Below are 18,107 nucleotides of genomic sequence, written 5' to 3'. Positions count from 1 at the left end.
TCCCTGTATCATTCTCTGAAAGTTCTTGTTCTGAAACCCAATAGTAATTTACATAAAAAGAACAAAAATAAAAGCATGAATCAAAACTTACGCTAGCCTCTCCAGGTTTGCAGTCCATCACAGTTTTAAGAGACTGCAAGGAGTGGATAATGCACTGTTCAAACTGGGATGGCTGAAAGGCAAATGACTTGTTAGCTTTAGGCAAGCATGTCAAATGTATACCACACAAATATCTAAAAACTTCCACGCCATATGGTAAGCTCTTTATTTCCAAATTATCCCAAATAAGGGGGGGGAAATCACGATTCATATATTACCAGAGGACCCTTTTGTAGTGATGGACTTTCGTACCTAAGCTATCTACAGAATTATTACCATAGATCAGTGTATATTTTTTTATCTGAATCACAGTCTTCTACACCAGACAGCCTCCTCTAAAGGGTCATGAAAGATTATAGCAGCTTGTTTGTGGCAGCATATATCGGCAATTACATTATAGATGCCTGTGACACCCTCCCTCCTCCCCCCCTTGATCTAAGTTGGGATAGAATTTCACCTTGGATATCTGATAGTTCTGCATTTTATTTCAGCAAAAGGTTTCTAAGAAAAACTGATTGAAATCGCTTTCACACGGAGGAAAAAAAATCAACTGGTTTGGGGGGCTTTTTCTACCTTCAGGTTTCCAAACCTGAAGTATGAATGTCTTGATGCATGTATCAATTTCACTCTGAAAGTGCAAAAGAGTTCACAGCATCAGAGTCATTAGTCAGTTTTTCCCTGTCTTTCTCTCCTCCCTGTTAAGTCACACATTTTTTTTTTTAATGAGGCTGCCTGCTGGTATTGGGCAGGAAGCGGTTGTACAGGACAACATGAAGCAGAGGGGTGTCACTGCTCTAGAAGAGGGACATCATCCTATGGGATTTGGGTCAAAGAGGTGGACAAAAAAGGCTTCTAAGTCATGTAAACCTGCTTTTCATCCAGTAGATAGTTTATGGCATGTCACCAACTTTAGGTTTAGGAGTAACTTTTATTTCTGTAAATGCTGGGGTGGAGGTGGATCATGAAAGTAATGCCTGCATGGCAACCTGAAAATCGTGAAAAAAGCCACTAAGACAATCTGTATTTATTATTTTTGGACCCGCTTAAAAGAAAAAGAACAGCAGTAAAGTGCGGCTTTTGGTTTTTTGTTTCCACATAATAAAACATCACACCTCAGGAGAAGAAAGCTGTTCAGATATGTTATTCTTTGGGTATTATGAAACTGAGGAAAAGTTGGTTCTGTGTCTTACTGTATCTTTTACCTGGACTATAAATGCTAAAGGGGTTATCAACCACTATTTCCTACAAACTTAAAATACAGTTCCTACCTTAAGCCTAAAATATCCCCAAAGAGACTGCCTGGCCCTTGTTTATACTGGTGAATTTTTGCTACAGTTTTTGTTATAATATTACCACAATGAACTCTACTTCAGTAGATAAATTACCCTGCTATGACAAAACATGGTCAACTGCCACCATTAAAATTTGGCATGTCTCAACCACGGCCTCAAAAGGTATCTAGGGAAGTGCTGTATACAAGGAATTCATGGGTGATTTCTAAATACAAAAAAGACTTAAGCAGTTTTTAAACAAAGATGGGTTAGGATACAGCAAAAGCAAAAAGAAACAAAGCTTTTGTGGAAGATCCTTCCTCCTCCCTCCATTTTACAGATGAATAGAGTGAAAAACAGAAAAGTTAAGGGACTTGCCCAAGTCAGCAGCAACTGAAACTAAGACCAGAAGCTGTAAATCTGGTTATAATACTACAGTTGCCCAAAAACACTCCTTCCGACAATGTGTATATTGTGATTGCTTAATGCCCTCCTACTCAACTTCAAACACGTATTTATAGAAGCAAATAAGAAAAACTAAAAAAGTCTGTGGAGCATTCTCTTAGATAATACACACAAAGCAACTCTCCCTCCCACAGGCCCTTTCTGCTTTCGCAGATTGTTTTTAAGTCACACCTACAATGTGCTTGCTGTGTTTTAGGCATTACTCATTACTGTGTATTTCCAGAAAGCATCTCACTAATTTATCTGAATTTGGTTTCAAGTCATTTGTTGTTTGTGTGTAGGCAATCTCCTAAATTAGTTGCTTTTCAGTTCAATTTCTCATTATAACATATAAGTGACCTATTTATTTAGCTTCATACCAATTCCATGGTAGTATGCCTACTAAGTTATGAAGCATTTTGATGTGAACTGAACTTGTTGTGACCTTAAAAATAATTTTTTACTTCAGTAAACCATCCCTAAAATGAGATGTTTAACAATGAAAGTTATTGTTTATCTCAGCAAAATCATGCTAGAGGTCAGCAGTAATTATACTGATACATTTAAATAACCCTACTTAAGGTAGAAAGTCATGCTACATATCTTGATGCCCAATTCTTATTTATTTTTGTCTCTCAATACATGGCAGAAATCTGCAAAGCTTTTATTTATGCCTTTTTTTTTCCTTCTGTTTTGCACCTTCAAAAATATTGCTGTCTAGTAGTACCATTATCAATTAAAGTTACTTCAGATATAATAGTTTGAGAAGTACAAATAAAAAATTTGGAAAAGGAAGAAAAGAACAAAGTAACTGTGTGTTTGGTGATGGGATCTGTTAAGAGTGCTGTAAATAAGTAGCCATCCAAACAAAATATTTTGTATTTTTTTATCTTCCTATATTTTCATATTTTAATAAAACTATAGACACCAGTATGCACACATATAGACAAAGTCCAATATAATTCAATTTTTGGAGAATACAGAAACCAGCTTCATTACACTTGCAAAAAAAAAAAAATCCAGCAAAGAAAGTGCCTACAAGACACACAAGTATACCCACCAACGATGTCAAACCTTCATTGTCAACAACCCAGTCTTCCTTTTCAGCTAACCTCTTTATATCTGTAAGACAGAGCAAGAAGTGGAAGGGGGGGGGGGGGAGAGAGGGAGAAGGTAGTCATTTTCATTATTAAAAACTCCTTGAACTTGAAAAGATAAACCACAGACATTGGGACTGCAATGACTAGGCATACAAGCAAATAGCACTAAAAGCTTCAAAGCTTTCAGCATTCTCAAATGACTAAGAATGGAACTCATACATGGTATGCTGGTGACACCACATAGAGAAGCATATCTATGATACACGGCAAGGCTTGCATGAAGCACATCTTTTACTGGAAAGCTTAAAATTAAAGGCATATTGTGAAGGCTTTGGCTTTGTTTTTATTTTGTAAATTTTTAATCACAACATAAAATACTGCATTTAAGAACCCAAGTCTCTAGTCTATTATACTCCAGCTCTTAATTAAAACTGAAAGAACAACTGCCTAGCATTTTAGCAAAGACAGAAAGGACAGCATATAATTCATATTTAATAACTATAAAAGAGGCTCAGAGTCCCCACTCAGGGTCAAGGATCCATGGTGCTAGACTTCCTTCAAAAATACATGAAGGCATATGCAAAAAGCACTCTTTTCCGCTACCCAGAAGGTGCCAACTTCTATAGGCTTACTGAAGCTAACAGGAGCTAAGTCAGGATGTGAATCCAAAGCTCATGCACGGCAGACAAAATTCCTCTATGGACACATGCATTCTGCATCATTGCTTTTTTGGGGGCTTAATCAACTTGTAAACAGAACAAAGATGAACTGCATGAAGTTTTGGGGGGGGTTGACGTACAGTTTTTCACACACAAATTGCTCATCAGAACTGTCTGTACATCATGAAACTCCCTTTAAAATGAGAAAAAATTTTGGTGAATTACCATCTCTCCCCGAAAACCAAGAAAAGAGGATAACTAGTGTATGCTGAAAGGTATCTTCACTATCTTGGTGCTTTAATTAGCTAAATTAAGAAGCTTGGTTTTGGTCTCATACCCTGCAATCCTACATCTCATAGAAGTATAGGCTTAGTGAGGATAAAAAGTGTTAAGGAATTGTGCAGAATAATTACTGCATTAATTTCCCTATTTAGTAAACCTCTTAACCAATATTCTTGCGAGGCTTTAGATTGCGCTGGTCAGCTTCTACGTTTCTGTGGCTGCTCACTTTTGCATTCTGTTATGAGCTAATAAAAATACAAAAGAAACAAATTTCTTTCTCATATTTCACTGCTCACCAAATTCCAGTCAAATACATTCATGTAAAACCCCTGTCTAGTCTGGCATTCACATAATTTGGCTTTCATGACCTTTATGACCAGTGATCACATATGAGAGGGAAAGAACACAAACTGCTTCTCAGGGCCAGCATGAGTATATGGTGTTTATCATACGACAACAAGAAAACCCTGTGTGTGGGCATATTTATCCTATTTAAATAGCTAATGGTAGAGTGTTCTATTAAAAATTTTAACTGATCTGAATGCCTTTACCAACTTATAACATGCGGCAAGAGATGAGACTGAACTTTATATCGGCAGTCTATGCAGCTCGTATTTCAGAAAGATTATGGAGGTGAGATTCAAGTCCAGGAGAAGCCTTTTTGACTTACATATTACAGATATAACTACATCTGAGATCCATTTACATAGATCTCATTCATACCTCAGGTATGAATGAGACTATCCATTACCTCTTCTTTCATTGGTTCTCTAAAAATAACAGTTTCTCCAAGGGCCCAATTAACCTGGTCCTGTCTAGTAAAAAACTATCTAAACACATTCAACATATGTAATTTTGCTTTAGCTGGTGAAGAACAACAAAAAAAAAGGGTCCCATAGATAAGGCATGCAGTGCAACAATATGGAATGAGAGTCATCATACAGGCAGGCATCTTTTCTCTTCTCCTGTTTGATGCTACAGCCAATACACAGAACTGCTTCACTGTTAGGGGATGGAAGTAGCCGTTGAGGAAGGCTGCTGTTATTGGCTAGATGAAAGACAGATACATTATCCAGCCAACGTAACATACCGGCATCCTAAGGGATCTGATCTCTTTTGATTCAAGAAAGAAAAGTATGAATAAAGATGTTCAGACCAAATAGAGAATCATTCACACACAGACTGGTAAATCTGCTTTTATAAAAATCTAGGGTATGGACTACCACAAGAGTTTTTCCTCCACAGAACATACGTGGCCAGCAATCAGGACGTAAGAAGCAGAAACTCTGGATCTGAACAAAGAACTGGGCTATTGTTATGGTGCAACAAGTAGGCAAAACTAGTAAGACAGCAGACGCTTTGGCCGAGAGCTTCATCATTAATCACGTTTCAGAGCTCTCTGGACTGCTTTGGATAGCTCACAGAAATTTGAGAAGCTAAGGATTGTCAGCAGAACAGTTCGGAGCTAGATACTTCCTTCCTTTGAAACAGTCAGGAAATCTAAGAAATCATTCACAATTCCTAGACAGAGGGCAGTCAGTCCAACAGGACATCCTCATGTCACGATTAAAACAAAAAAAAAAAAAAAAAAAAGAATCTTTTTCACCTGCCATTTAAAAAAAATAATAATTGATCTCAATTGTGCTAAGTGAAGAAAAGCAAAAGAGACTTCCTCATACTTTAAGTGAAATCTGAAATAGCGGTAATACTTTCCTCAAGTAGTTTTAAAGAGACAAGACAACCTATGTACTTGTATGGCCAACTAGCTTGGTATTAATGCAGAAATACAAATCCCATTTCAGTGTTAACATTAATAAAAGAATTAAGAGCCAAGAATATAATTCATATCAACATTGTATCAAATAAACCATAGAGGCTTTATGATTTGTTGTCACCAAAAGTTTAAAAATTTGCTTACTATAGCCACCTGTGCTTAAGGCTTGGGTAAAACACTTAGCTTCATGTCAGCCTACAAAATAATGATAAATCATATGGTAAAGATTAAAAAAGTCCTAATCTTTTTAACATTGAGGGTAATTCGTCTTTTTGAAAAAACCCTGCTAAGTGAATTAGTAGATCAATCTGCCCTGAGATTTTGAGAGAGACTTTATTTCTGGAAGATTTACTTCATTCACATTCAAGTTTCAGAGTTGAATACAAGATGGTAAGATGAATGGCCTCTGATGCACGCAGAGTCACATTACATTTAGAGAATGTCTTACTGGTCTTGACAATCCAGACATTTATGGCAAAAGCTGTGTACACAGTAGGAAGTCTGGGGATTATAGTATTAGTAAAAGGCCTTGGAAAACACACAGCTAAAATACTTCATAAAGGGCTGTGGATTTTTTTTTTTACTTGGGGTTGGGGCATTGCTTATTTAATTCTTCACTTCATAGAAGAACTCAAAAAAGAAAATAAATGGTATTTCCAATACGTAAAAGCTGCATCATGAGATAAATCACTTGCATTGTAAAACTGTCTCAACCCAAAGGAAACAGATCTAAACTACTGTATTCATTAGAATAAGGGAAGAAAAGACTCATAACAAACATTTCTGTCAGAAAAGTGAAATACTTGAGTAACTCTTGTGAGGTATTACAGAACTCAGGAGTCCACTGCCACTACAATATCTGTAACAAACATGGTTATCTTCCAGAACATGGTTTGCCCTAATCAGAGGCAAAAAAAATATGATAGTAAGCAGAGACCTGCAGCCTTTTATTACCTTCAGCTGTGTGTTGTAAGGTCACCATAATGCAACGTACACGAAGGTCCAAAATAAGATCCTGGATGATCTGAAGCATATCATTGGGTATCTCAAGTGCAGTAAGAGACTCAGAACTAAGCCTGGAAAGCAAATAAAATTACACCGAAATGTAAGTCTGCAGGTTTTTTTAAGCTGATATAACTTCATTGAATTTTTCAGATGTTTTCTGTGTATATGAATACAGTAGCTCCATCCGCAGTGAGTCTTTGAAAACTGATTATCCCATCCAGAGAAGATTAACTATTTGCTTAATTCAGAAGCTTGAAAACACAGATTTATTTTTTTGTAACATTACAATAATGTCATAGCAACACGCCAACTTTTCCCACTGTCCTCTTGCACTTCCCCACCTGCCTTTCTGCATCCATCCGCATCTTGTGAGACTGCTCACAAGTCTATGGGGCCAGATGGGATCCACCTGAGAGTGCTGAGGGAGCTGGCGGAGGAGCTCGCTGAGCCGCTCTCCATCATTTATCAGCAGTCCTGGTTAACAGGGGAGGTCCCGGACGACTGGAGGCTTGCCAATGTGACGCCCATCTACAAGAAGGGCCAGAAGGAGGATCTGGGGAACTACAGGCCTGTCAGCCTGACCTCGGTGCAGGGGAAGATTATGGAGCGGTTCATCTTGAGGGCGCTCACAAGGCATGAGCGGGACAACCAGGGGATCAGGCCCAGCCAGCACAGATTCATGAAAGGCAGGTCCTGCTTGACCAACCTGATCTCCTTCTATGACCAGGTGACCCGCCTAGTGGATGAGGGAAAGGCTGTGGATGTGGTCTACCTGGACTTCAGTAAGGCCTTTGACACTGTCTCCCACAGCATTCTCCTCGAGAAGCTGGCGGCTCATGGCTTAGACAGGTGTACTCTGCGCTGGGTCAAAAACTGGCTGGACGGCCGGGCCCAGAGAGTTGTGGTGAATGGAGTTACATCCAGTTGGCGGCCGGTCACGGGCGGTGTTCCCCAGGGCTCAGTTTTGGGGCCGGTCTTGTTCAATATCTTTATCGATGATCTGGATGAGGGGATTGAGTGCACCCTCAGTAAGTTTTCAGACGACACCAAGTTGGGCGGGAGTGTTGATCTGCTCGAGGGTAGGAAGGCTCTGCAGAGGGACCTGGACAGGCTGGATCGATGGGCCCAGGCCAACTGTATGAGGTTCAACAAGGCCAAGTGCCGGGTCCTGCACTTCGGCCACAACAACCCCATGCAGCGCTACAGGCTTGGGGAAGAGTGGCTGGAAAGCTGCCTGTCAGAAAAGGGCCTGGGGGTGCTGGTCGACAGCCGGCTGAACATGAGCCGGCAGTGTGCCCAGGTGGCCAAGAAGGCCCATGGCATCCTGGCCTGTATCAGAAATAGTGTGGCCAGCAGGAGTAGGGAAGTGATCGTGCCCCTGTACTCGGCACTGGTGAGGCCGCACCGCGAATACTGTGTTCAGTTTTGGGCCCCTCACTACCAGAAGGACGTTGAGGTGCTGGAGCGTGTCCAGAGAAGGGCAACGAGGCTGGTGAGGGGTCTGGAGAACAAGTCTTATGAGGAGCGGCTGAGGGAACTGGGGTTGTTTAGCCTGCAGAAAAGGAGGCTGAGGGGAGACCTCATTGCGCTCTACAACTACCTGAAAGGAGGTTGTAGCAAGGTGGGTGTCGGTCTCTTCTCCCAGGTAACAAGCGATAGGACGAGAGGAAATGGCCTCAAGTTGCGCCAGGGGAGGTTTAGATTGGATGTAAGGAAAAATTTCTTTACTGAAAGAGTGGTGAAACATTGGAAGAGGCTGCCCAGGGAAGTGGTGGAGTCCCCATCCCTGGAGGTATTTAAAAGACGTGTGGATGAGGCACTTAGGGACATGGTTTAGTGGGCATGGTGGTGTTGGGTTGACGGTTGGACTCGATGATCTTAGAGGTCTTTTCCAACCTTAATGATTCTATGATTCTATGATCTTTTGCCTTACAATCCAAGAATAATCCTTTTGGAGCAGAAGTAGCTTTTTTGCTGTTTTTAGGTGAATGCCTAGATCAAATCCTAGGCCTACAACAGGGTTTCTGAGATATTGTTTACCTGCATTTACAACTAACAGCCATCAAGCTGCCATAAATGGTGATGTGGCTGTGCATCAGATTGCCAAGAGTGCACACACTTAAGGAGCCAAAATACAGCTACTGCATCACCTCTGAAGAGAGAATTCGTTCACTGTTTTGCTCCCAGCTCTGACTGGCACAAATCACTAGCTACTATAGCTGAGGATGGAAACATTCGTTTCCATTTTTTTCCTTTAGAAATAGTAACACAGCAGCTGCTTAAAAGGAATAGCATTTCAGCTTTTAACTAAAAGGCTGCAGTTGTGCTCAGACTTTAGTTAGGGGCACAAAGTAAGGTTTACTGCTTTTATCCAACTCTTGCATATTTAAGCATAATTCAAATGCAGTCATTGCTGTTTGCCCTACTGCTAATACTGAGCAAAGCACAGGTACTAGAAAATGCCAAAGAACAGGAGTAGCAAGGCACAAGCAAACAAGTTTGAGTAATCAGTGGAACATTTCCAATCATCCACCTGTAGGCTCCAGTTCCTTACCCTTGGTGTTGGGCATAAACCATCAAAACCCCACCATTACCCAAGACTGCTATCTGCTCAGCACAACTACTGAATTAGTAGATTACATAAATCTGCACTATCGCAGCCACCCAGGAAACACAGGATGTAAATACCCATCTGTGAGAAGTTTAAGTGACTTTAGACCGCACAGAAGGCCTGTACTTAGAGTTGATTCCATTTCTACGGGAGCACACAGCTGTCACATCCCTAAGACCATCTTTTCCTCATATAACTTGCTCTAACAAATACATACCTTTCTATCCTTACAAGGTGAAGGTCTTGCTGACAACGGCTTCACCTTATTGCATAGCTCTAATTTATCCTCTAGAACCTATTCAAACGGGGCAATGACAGAATGGGGGACAAGAGAAAGACCGTGCAACCACCCCACTTTAAGATGTGTGATACATATAAACAAGCAGAAAAACTAAGATCACACGGATGTAACGCCAACTCCTTGTTATCTAATTTTGTAAGTTTTAGCATTCTTAAATACAAGCAGAAAATGGTAAATCATTTGTGAGATGACTGAAGAGAGTAAAATTCTATCATGTGCTTCATGTTAGGAACTATAAAAATAAAACGTAAGCTATTACATAACTTTGCAACAAATAAGGTTTTTATGCAATGTGTGGACTCTTCATGAGAAGAGTCCACCTTCATCGTTGGTGTGAGTCACAAGAATTTATTAGATTGTCAAAGAGCGTGGGGGCTCGAAAAGAAAAGTACTTGTAGCACTTGCAAAAACTTCTGACCTGGTCATCACTGGTCGGTACTCCATCATGGTATGTTCAGTTCCTCCTCTCCAGATTGCCCCTTTTCCTCTCTATTTTTGACCGCTTTGCATTAAAGTCTAGCTCACTTTAAGTGCCAGCACAGGCATCAGTAAAGAACATGAGGTGGGGAAAAGAGTGGGAGGGAGAGAGAATTTCCCCAGCTCTCAGTTCAGTTGTTCATTACCAGGGCAGCGGCCAGAAAGCAAGAGGAGATTCTCTGAAAAAGAGCCTTCACATAACCTATAACCTCAGCCTGGATCACACCTTGCATGGCAGGACTCTGAAGCACAACCAACCTTTAGAGAATCTGTTGGTTAAATTTCCAAGCCAATGTTACAGATGTGCAAGTGTTAAATTCTAGAATTTTATAATTTGAGTGAAATTGGATTGCTTCTCATAAAAGGGCAACACTGGTGCCAAAGACTGTTCCCTTGCCCCTTTACATCTTTTCATCAAATACCAAGTCAGTTCCTTCTTAAATTGGAAGCTTTCCATAAAATTCAGCCAGAATGAGAAACTTCACATGGGAATTTTTCTTCTCAATGGTTAAAGTACAGATAATGTAACTGACAACAGACTCGGGAAAGTGTTAAACAGACTTGACAACAGGTATGTATCATTGCTAGCTCCATCCGCAGTAAGAATATCTATATGTGATTATACCCCTTTCTTTTCTTCCTCTGTGCTTTGCTTGTTACCTACTTTGAAAACTGCAGATAAAAAGTACAGTATCATATCCAGGTATTACTCAAGTTTCCAAAAGATAATGACAATTCTTATATCCTCCATAGACAAAGGGAAGCGAATTCTGTGTATTAATGAGACATTTTGTAATTAATGAATTGTACATTACTAAGTTTATAACTTAATTATAAGCAGAATGACATTATAAGCAGGAGTATCACCTTCTATAAAACAACTGTAAAAGTAAATTATGATTTAAGAATGATACTATAGTGAGAAGCATGCTATTTTCACCCATTTTGGCAGAGATGGGAAGATGTGTAGCAAATGAAGCAGATAATTGCTTTCTACCCTAAAGAATCAAATCCTGTTTCATTCATGGAGTGTCTATGCTGTGCCACGCAAATATTTTATTCAAACTTTTTCCTAAGATGCTATGGAAAAAAATGAATGTATCATTACTTAATAAGGTTATATCATGAGACATTATTAATTACACTTGCATACAGAATCCTAAATCTGCCATAAGTAATTCTTTTGTAATCCTATTTTTGAAAAAGTTAAGATTCTCACTGCTCAGGGTATTTAATGCAATAAATAAAACAATTTGTCTTAAAGGACACATATTCCAGGAATAGCATCATTTTGTAGGTCCACAGATCCATTTACCTTACAGTCTGGATAACATGTGTTAGCCACTGGCCAGAAAGTTCAGATTTCATCTCCCAGCCACCATACTGTCTTGATTCTCCTTCTCTGAGGCTGAATGGAAGCAAAGCTCCACGGATAAGTTTTACCAGAGAGTGCATCACTTCCTGAATCATTTTCTGCATCAGAAGAAGGGAAAGAAAAATCAAGCAAAAAGCTCTATCAATGTGCTCAAGCAGCCATGTACTTGCTACACAACAGCTTGGAATGTATGATTTACAGGTGGCTCCACATGGTAGAGAGTAGAGGAGAAGGAGGTATAAGGGCACACAGATGATTTAAGAAATCTGATTTTCAAGGTGGTGACACTTAGGTATCTTGCTATGAAGGACAGCTGAAAGAAAGCAAGGCTTTCCCCCCACAACTTACCTTGAAATCATTTTGTCTTTGCCTAGCGTTTTTCTTTGATCTTTCCATTTGGCCAGATTTTTCAGCAGTCTTGTGAAAATGAGAAAATTGAAAAGTGTAAGTATCTCATAACCACTGTTAAAATAATTCTGAAAAAGGGGGTTTCAAAGTGAAGAAGTGAAAACTGATGAGTTTATGATGCAATTACAAAAACTAACTCATGGCATCTCAATAAACAAAGACTATATATCTCAATAAAATCTACTTATTGTAGGTCAGTGTGCTAATGTTTAATTCTGAGGAACAATGTGTATTTAAGACAAAGTCAGAGACAAGCATAAAAGAATAGCTCAAGCAATATGAACTTCATGATGTCGAAGTATTCTCACGGCAATGTTAGTGAGAGCTAAAACATACAGAGTCCAATGTGCATCAAGCTTATAGGAAGAAATTCTATTTTCTCAGCATGGAAGCTGCCCAGAGAAGGACATCGATATCAAGTGGGAGACACTTCTTGGAATGAGGGCAATTTGGAACTGTAACATGTGAGGGGGAGGGTTGAGGGTTGGTTGGTTGTTTTTAGGAACAGCATTTTGTTGACAATGCTCTTTAAATAATTCAACTAACTGTAAAAGAGACTCTGCAAAATAATCAGCATCTTCATGGACAGTTCACTTCTTTGAAAACCGAGGAACGTGAGTACACTTTGCATGAGACAGTTACAGTTGAAGAAAAACATGGTTTGACTAACAGTCTTCCTGTTTGCAGTTCTAGCCTTCTGTGGACTCTACTGAGAACACAGTAGAGTAAATTATACCGAAAAAGTTATTTCAGATACTGCGTTAAGTGCAGATGTAGAATTTTATAGTTAGAAAATCTCCTATTTTATGTATGTACAGCAACATCTGCTGGACAGGAAGTGCAATAACATGACAAGAGTGTTCTCAAAGCAAATCAGTTTACTTTCAAGTCATTAATTTGAAATGCTGTATTTTTCAAATTCCCTCTTTAGCTAAACCATTTCAGATTTTTAAGGTAAAATAAGTAATGCGAAGTGAGCAAAAATTAGATAAAAATAAAACTGCTTAACAGTTTTGGAAAATACACAGCTATGAAACTCTTGTACTTTAAAGCTCTGAATTATACAGTTTCAGACAAGGAGAACAACACTCGAGTTACTGCTGCATATAATACCCATTTCTCTCTTCTAACACCTTAAAAAGAAAATAAGCTGTATTCCTTTAAACCTTGGGTATCAACTTAAAATTCACACTGTTTTACAGCTGGATTAAAGAACAACAAAAAAAGTCACAGATCTTTGATATCTTTTTTTTTTTTCTTAGTGGTTTTCCTGAAGACCAATCTTAAACCTTTCCTGCACAGACAGACCAAAACTATCTTGTGGTAAGACCAACGGTTACTACTCACATATGCTACTTCACCTAGAGTGATTCAAAGAACTCAACTTTTTAAACTGTTGAAAATACCACATAAATCTTTAACTGACAATATTTTAAGGCATATAGCTAACCTTTCAGAACTAAAAAGAACACTCCCCAAAAAACCTACAAACTGATCAAGAGAAAATAAATATGGCTTGTTACTCATATGTGGGGATTTTCTTTCCACGTTTTTAAAATGTCTTGAAGACTTGAATAAGCTAACTGAAATGACCCTCTATACCATTTTCACAGGGCTTTTCTTAAAAAAACCGTAGAAATCACTTTGCTTCCTGAATGACAATAAATAGCAAGTGACATGGTAAAAAAAAATTCTTCACGGACAATTAAAATCTGTATCGTTTCTGATAAAAAACATGTAAAACTTGAGTCTTGAATGCAATGTTGTGACAGATACTCCTGGGTGCTCTAGAAGCTTCTAGCTTATGCCACCCCCTCCTTCTACTCTCCCTCAGTTGACTGTGGCATGCAGAACACACAAGAAGAACTGAGGGCACCATCCCTGCTCTCTCCCCAGGAACCTGGGGGGCTTCCATAAGGACCAAAGGAGCAGAAGAAATCAAATGTATGTGGATTAATTTCTTACAAGCTCAGAATCTGGCCCAACAGAAGAGTAGATGTACTTTAGAGACTAACAGGAAAACGACCTCCTCCTCTTTTTTTTTGTTTTTTTAAATACATGGAAACAATGTTTTGTTCAGACATGACATAAGATCACTGCATTTTCCACTTGCAGTCATTTATGAGCAGAATTTCTCAACCTTGTTTACAGTTCAAGTCTCTGTTTCTCTAGAAATTGCTTTCTTTTTCATTGTACTCAGAGAAAAAAAAAATCACAATAACTTAACAGGTGAATTTGTAAAGTATAATTTCTAATGGTACTGTTGTCAAATATAAAGATTGTCAATTCCCTTATGAAATTAATTATTTTTGTGAAAGTCAACAGTACTAAGGTTTATTCTTGCTTCTACTTCCTTCACTGAACGTTATGAGTAAATGTCATATCTTTCTTTTGATTTTATAATGTAAAATGAGTACCACGAATAAAATCTATTTCACTGAAGCTATAATGCTCTGTATATTGTGTTCAACATATAAAGGGCTATACTACCTATTAGTATCATAATATGAAAACAGCATATTGTTTTACAGACAGTGGCAATAAATAGAATGACTGCTTGACAAATTAATTCTTTAGTTAGTCAGAGAAAAGGAAAATGACAAAATAAGCTTCCAAATTTCCTTTTCCCAAGGTTAATTTGTTTTATTTTCTACTAAAGCTGCAAAGAATAGTAGATAGCTATGGCTGTAGTTCTGCTTTAGGGATAATTTTGTAATGGCATACTGTAGCTGTGATGACTTAAGGATTTAAGCACAGCAGGACACTGTAAGCATGGCAGGATAAAAACAATCCCAACAAATGAAATGATATAGCAACAGTTAAACAGAAAATTTTAGATGCACGAACTTTTAGGTTCGATACAGAAGCTGATCTGAATATGTCCAAAAGCTTGTTTATTTTCCACCTGCTCTGTATTATCCCAACTGTCTCTACATCTCTTTACAGACCTTGTTTTCAGAGTTTTTTAGGACCCAGAATGAGTGAGTCCAAGCTGCAGCCAGCAGGACTTCCCAGTGATAGCTCTGCAGATGAGGTGTGAACTAGTGCCTTATCATCTGTTGATGGAACAGAGAGCTGCCTTTCACTACACTTCAGTCATGGATTTGTCTTTGTCAGGCTTGCTCCTTGGGAATGTGCCATCACTACAGTTCTCCATCTGGAGAAGATACAACATAGCTTGAGTACCAGAAGTGAACCCTCTGTAAAACAATGTAATTCTGTGACCAAATTTTAGCAATAACACAAACCCAAAAGCTATTGTATTTATCTAGTAACGATTATGATGGTAAGCTGTATACAACCCATATCAAATTAATTATGAAATGTATCCTTTCAAAATCTGTTAATAGAGTGCATATAAAAATGACACGTCATGAATCATTACTTTTTTTCCCTACTTCTTGGATTATCAACATTATATTTTATTTACATAATTTGTAAAAAACAGATCATCTGAGCAAGAAGGACTAGAAGCACCGGTGATTGCAGCTGACTGCACTTCCAGACTAGACTCCCTATAGTATGTCTGTGCACACCACTCTGGGCCTTGACCATTTTGCAACTCTGGTCTTGAACCTATACTCACTTCCAAATACTCAAAGCTCAAGAAATTAGTACTCTTGTTCCAAAGAAAGGAAATATTTTTTTTTCTGTATGACTTTGTCTTTTACTATCTCTATCCTTCATGCAATTTGCTATTTCTTCAGATCACCAATGAAGGGCAGCTGGCCAGCTATGAGTAAGAGGTGAAATTACATGGATATTGACTCCAGCATCTGGAACACACACAGACACACGACTGGCAGAATTTTAAGTAATTCCATTGTATGCTTTTATTCTTTTAAAAATAAAAGAGTCTCACTTCTATAGGTTAGTACTGCAAGACAGGTTACTATTCAAGGTAGCATCTCTCAAACGTGTTAAGAGTCTACATATTGTTTTATAAACCTTTCTGATTAAAATAAGCCCAGTCACTTCTTCCAGTGAAATATAGTAATTATTATGGAGCTTTGTTACTTAAAAGTCATTTATATAGAAGAATCCATACCTCACTGAATAAGCTTCCATTCACGTAAGAAATCCAGAGCTTCCAGAAGTTGGGCAGCTGACTTACAACAAGTTTTGTCAACTTTTCAACAAATATAACTTGCTGAGGAGCTTTGTATCGCCAGGCTAAAAGAGAGAGAGGGGACGGAAAAAGCAAAATTTAAGAGACCTTTGAATTAATAATAAAACATGTACTACTAGCTTGCTACTGCTTTGTATCACACAACTGACTATATAGTGTATATATAAAACCTTTCAGGTAGGAGTGGAAAAATTTAAAGCTCGGTCCATGTATGTACACAATTGGTACACATGCAAGCTCTTTCTTCTTTTCTCATATGCTTACAAGGTGCCAGCACTATGACAGTATATAAAGAATAGGCCCCTTTGTAGGGGTACCTAATGCAATCCACGTAACAATCCATTCAGCCAGTCTTCTGTCTTTGAACCACTCTAAAAGGTAAGATAATGTGACAGCAATAAAGACATTAGAAGTTTCAAATGATGAGGTGGTGATGCTGAAGAAACAGGGCTGCTAGGATGTGCTAGTGATTAAGGCAAACAATGGGAACTAGAAGATCTGCTTTATTTAAAGCTCAAAAAAATTTCCATTGTGGCCTGGGGCAAGTTGCCAACCTCTCATCTTCATTTCCATTTGTTTGGTAAAATCTTCTATCTGAAAAACAGGGGAGATTCCAACATTTTTGTTAAAACTCAGTAATTGTATCACTAAGTATATATTGAGATTCTTGGATAAAGAACAATCATGACGTGTAATACTGCGGCATCTCTCACTTCACGAACTCCTGGTACACCAGCTATTTAAACACATCAGGAAAATAGCTTACATTTTGGCAGCAGATAACTTTTCTCAGTTTCTTATCAAATGGGGCAAAGGGAGGTTGTGGGGGGGAAGGTAAAGAGAAAGCTGAAAAGAGGCAGAAGAAAGGTGCCAATAATACAGAAAGCAAAGGAAACTTTGTGAAATACTTTTCTTTAACCATCTGCCTTCTCCACTGAAACTTTCTTGATTATGATGTTTTAACAAAACAGGGTATACAGCTAATATATCAGTGATAAGAGACTTATATTTCAACTCAAGAATTAGAGTCCACTTTAGAACGTTGGGCAAAAGAAGTCACAGACTTTTGAGAAAAAACAACCAAAAGAAAACAAACCAAACAACAACATTTAAAGAGGTCCATGTTTGTTGGATTTTTTTGGTATAAACTCTGGTCTTTTATAAATGATAAATTAAAACCACGTTATCCTACAGAACTCTGTGGAAATGCAGAAAAATGTTGGGTGAAATTGCACTTTTTGTCTTTAATCTGTTAGGGAATATTGCCTACTCAGAACAGGAATTCACCAGTTAGGCAAAAACAGCTGCCTAATAGCACATTAGGTAACTAGTACGCTTCACCAGAGCGTCACTATTTTGTGTGGGTAACCAGTCTTGAATCTCCTTGAAGTACAGCATGCTTTCAGCAGCATCCGTTTGTTGAGGTGCAGGTCAATTATTGGTCCATTTCTTTAGTGGACGAATAAACATCTGCACTACCCAAAATGTTCTTTTTCCTCATGGCCAAAAAGTTTAGGGACGCTGGATTAGTCAAAAAACTAAACAAACAAACAAAAAAAAAATCACAATGGAAGCCCAAAATTTGGAGAGGGACTCTGACATAACTGAAGTGTAGCTCTGCAGATAGTGATGCATCTGTTTAGCAGGCATGAAAACATCATGAAAGTTCAACCAGCAAAGCTCATAGTCTGGACACAGATTAGATGTCAGAGCACTACATTTGCCAGCTTGGTTTATGACTGTCGGAGAACCCATCTAGACCCAGTAACAGAAAAACTCCTCTTACTAACATAGGCTGTGACTATGCCAGGAGGCTGTGCCAAAACTGCTACAGCAACAGAGGCTCTGTAACACCAACAAACCCCAAGTTCTAACCAAAAGATTTCAGCTCCTTTGAGAAACCATCTCATCTTTGCCAAAAGCTCCAGCACCAACCCAAGGTTATAACCAGGGATGTCTGTTCCTAACTGTAAACACACTGCCAAGATTTACTTCACGTATGAAATTCTTTTCCCCTCCAGGAAGCACACTTCAGGCCCACTGTCAGAGATTGCTTTAGTCCAGGGTCTGCAGACAGTAGGCATTTATTAGAAGAAGCTACTGCACATCATGTCAAAAGGACATTCTGGCCATAAATTCAGGATATTTTGACTTTTTTGCTAGAGAAAGCTC

The 18,107-nt window shown here is 38.6% G+C and overlaps 1 protein-coding gene across 2 annotated transcripts in view; it reads right to left on the bottom strand.

Moving 5' to 3' along the window:
- Window positions 1-18,107, bottom strand: part of EXOC2 (exocyst complex component 2) — a 136,029-nt gene that overhangs the window by 47,058 nt on the left and 70,864 nt on the right. For both annotated transcript variants that reach the window (XM_076330457.1, XM_076330456.1), the window contains exons 13-18: window positions 15,855-15,979; window positions 11,747-11,815; window positions 11,339-11,496; window positions 6,584-6,705; window positions 2,875-2,936; window positions 92-172 (exon numbers count right to left, since the gene is read on the bottom strand). In XM_076330457.1, the coding sequence (XP_076186572.1) occupies window positions 92-172; window positions 2,875-2,936; window positions 6,584-6,705; window positions 11,339-11,496; window positions 11,747-11,815; window positions 15,855-15,979 (617 nt within the window). The remainder of the gene's footprint in view (window positions 1-91; window positions 173-2,874; window positions 2,937-6,583; window positions 6,706-11,338; window positions 11,497-11,746; window positions 11,816-15,854; window positions 15,980-18,107) is intronic.

Source organism: Aptenodytes patagonicus, chromosome 2 (assembly GCF_965638725.1).
Source record: "Aptenodytes patagonicus chromosome 2, bAptPat1.pri.cur, whole genome shotgun sequence".
Lineage (NCBI taxonomy): Eukaryota > Metazoa > Chordata > Aves > Sphenisciformes > Spheniscidae > Aptenodytes > Aptenodytes patagonicus.
This window is presented reverse-complemented; position numbering and strand designations above follow the sequence as displayed.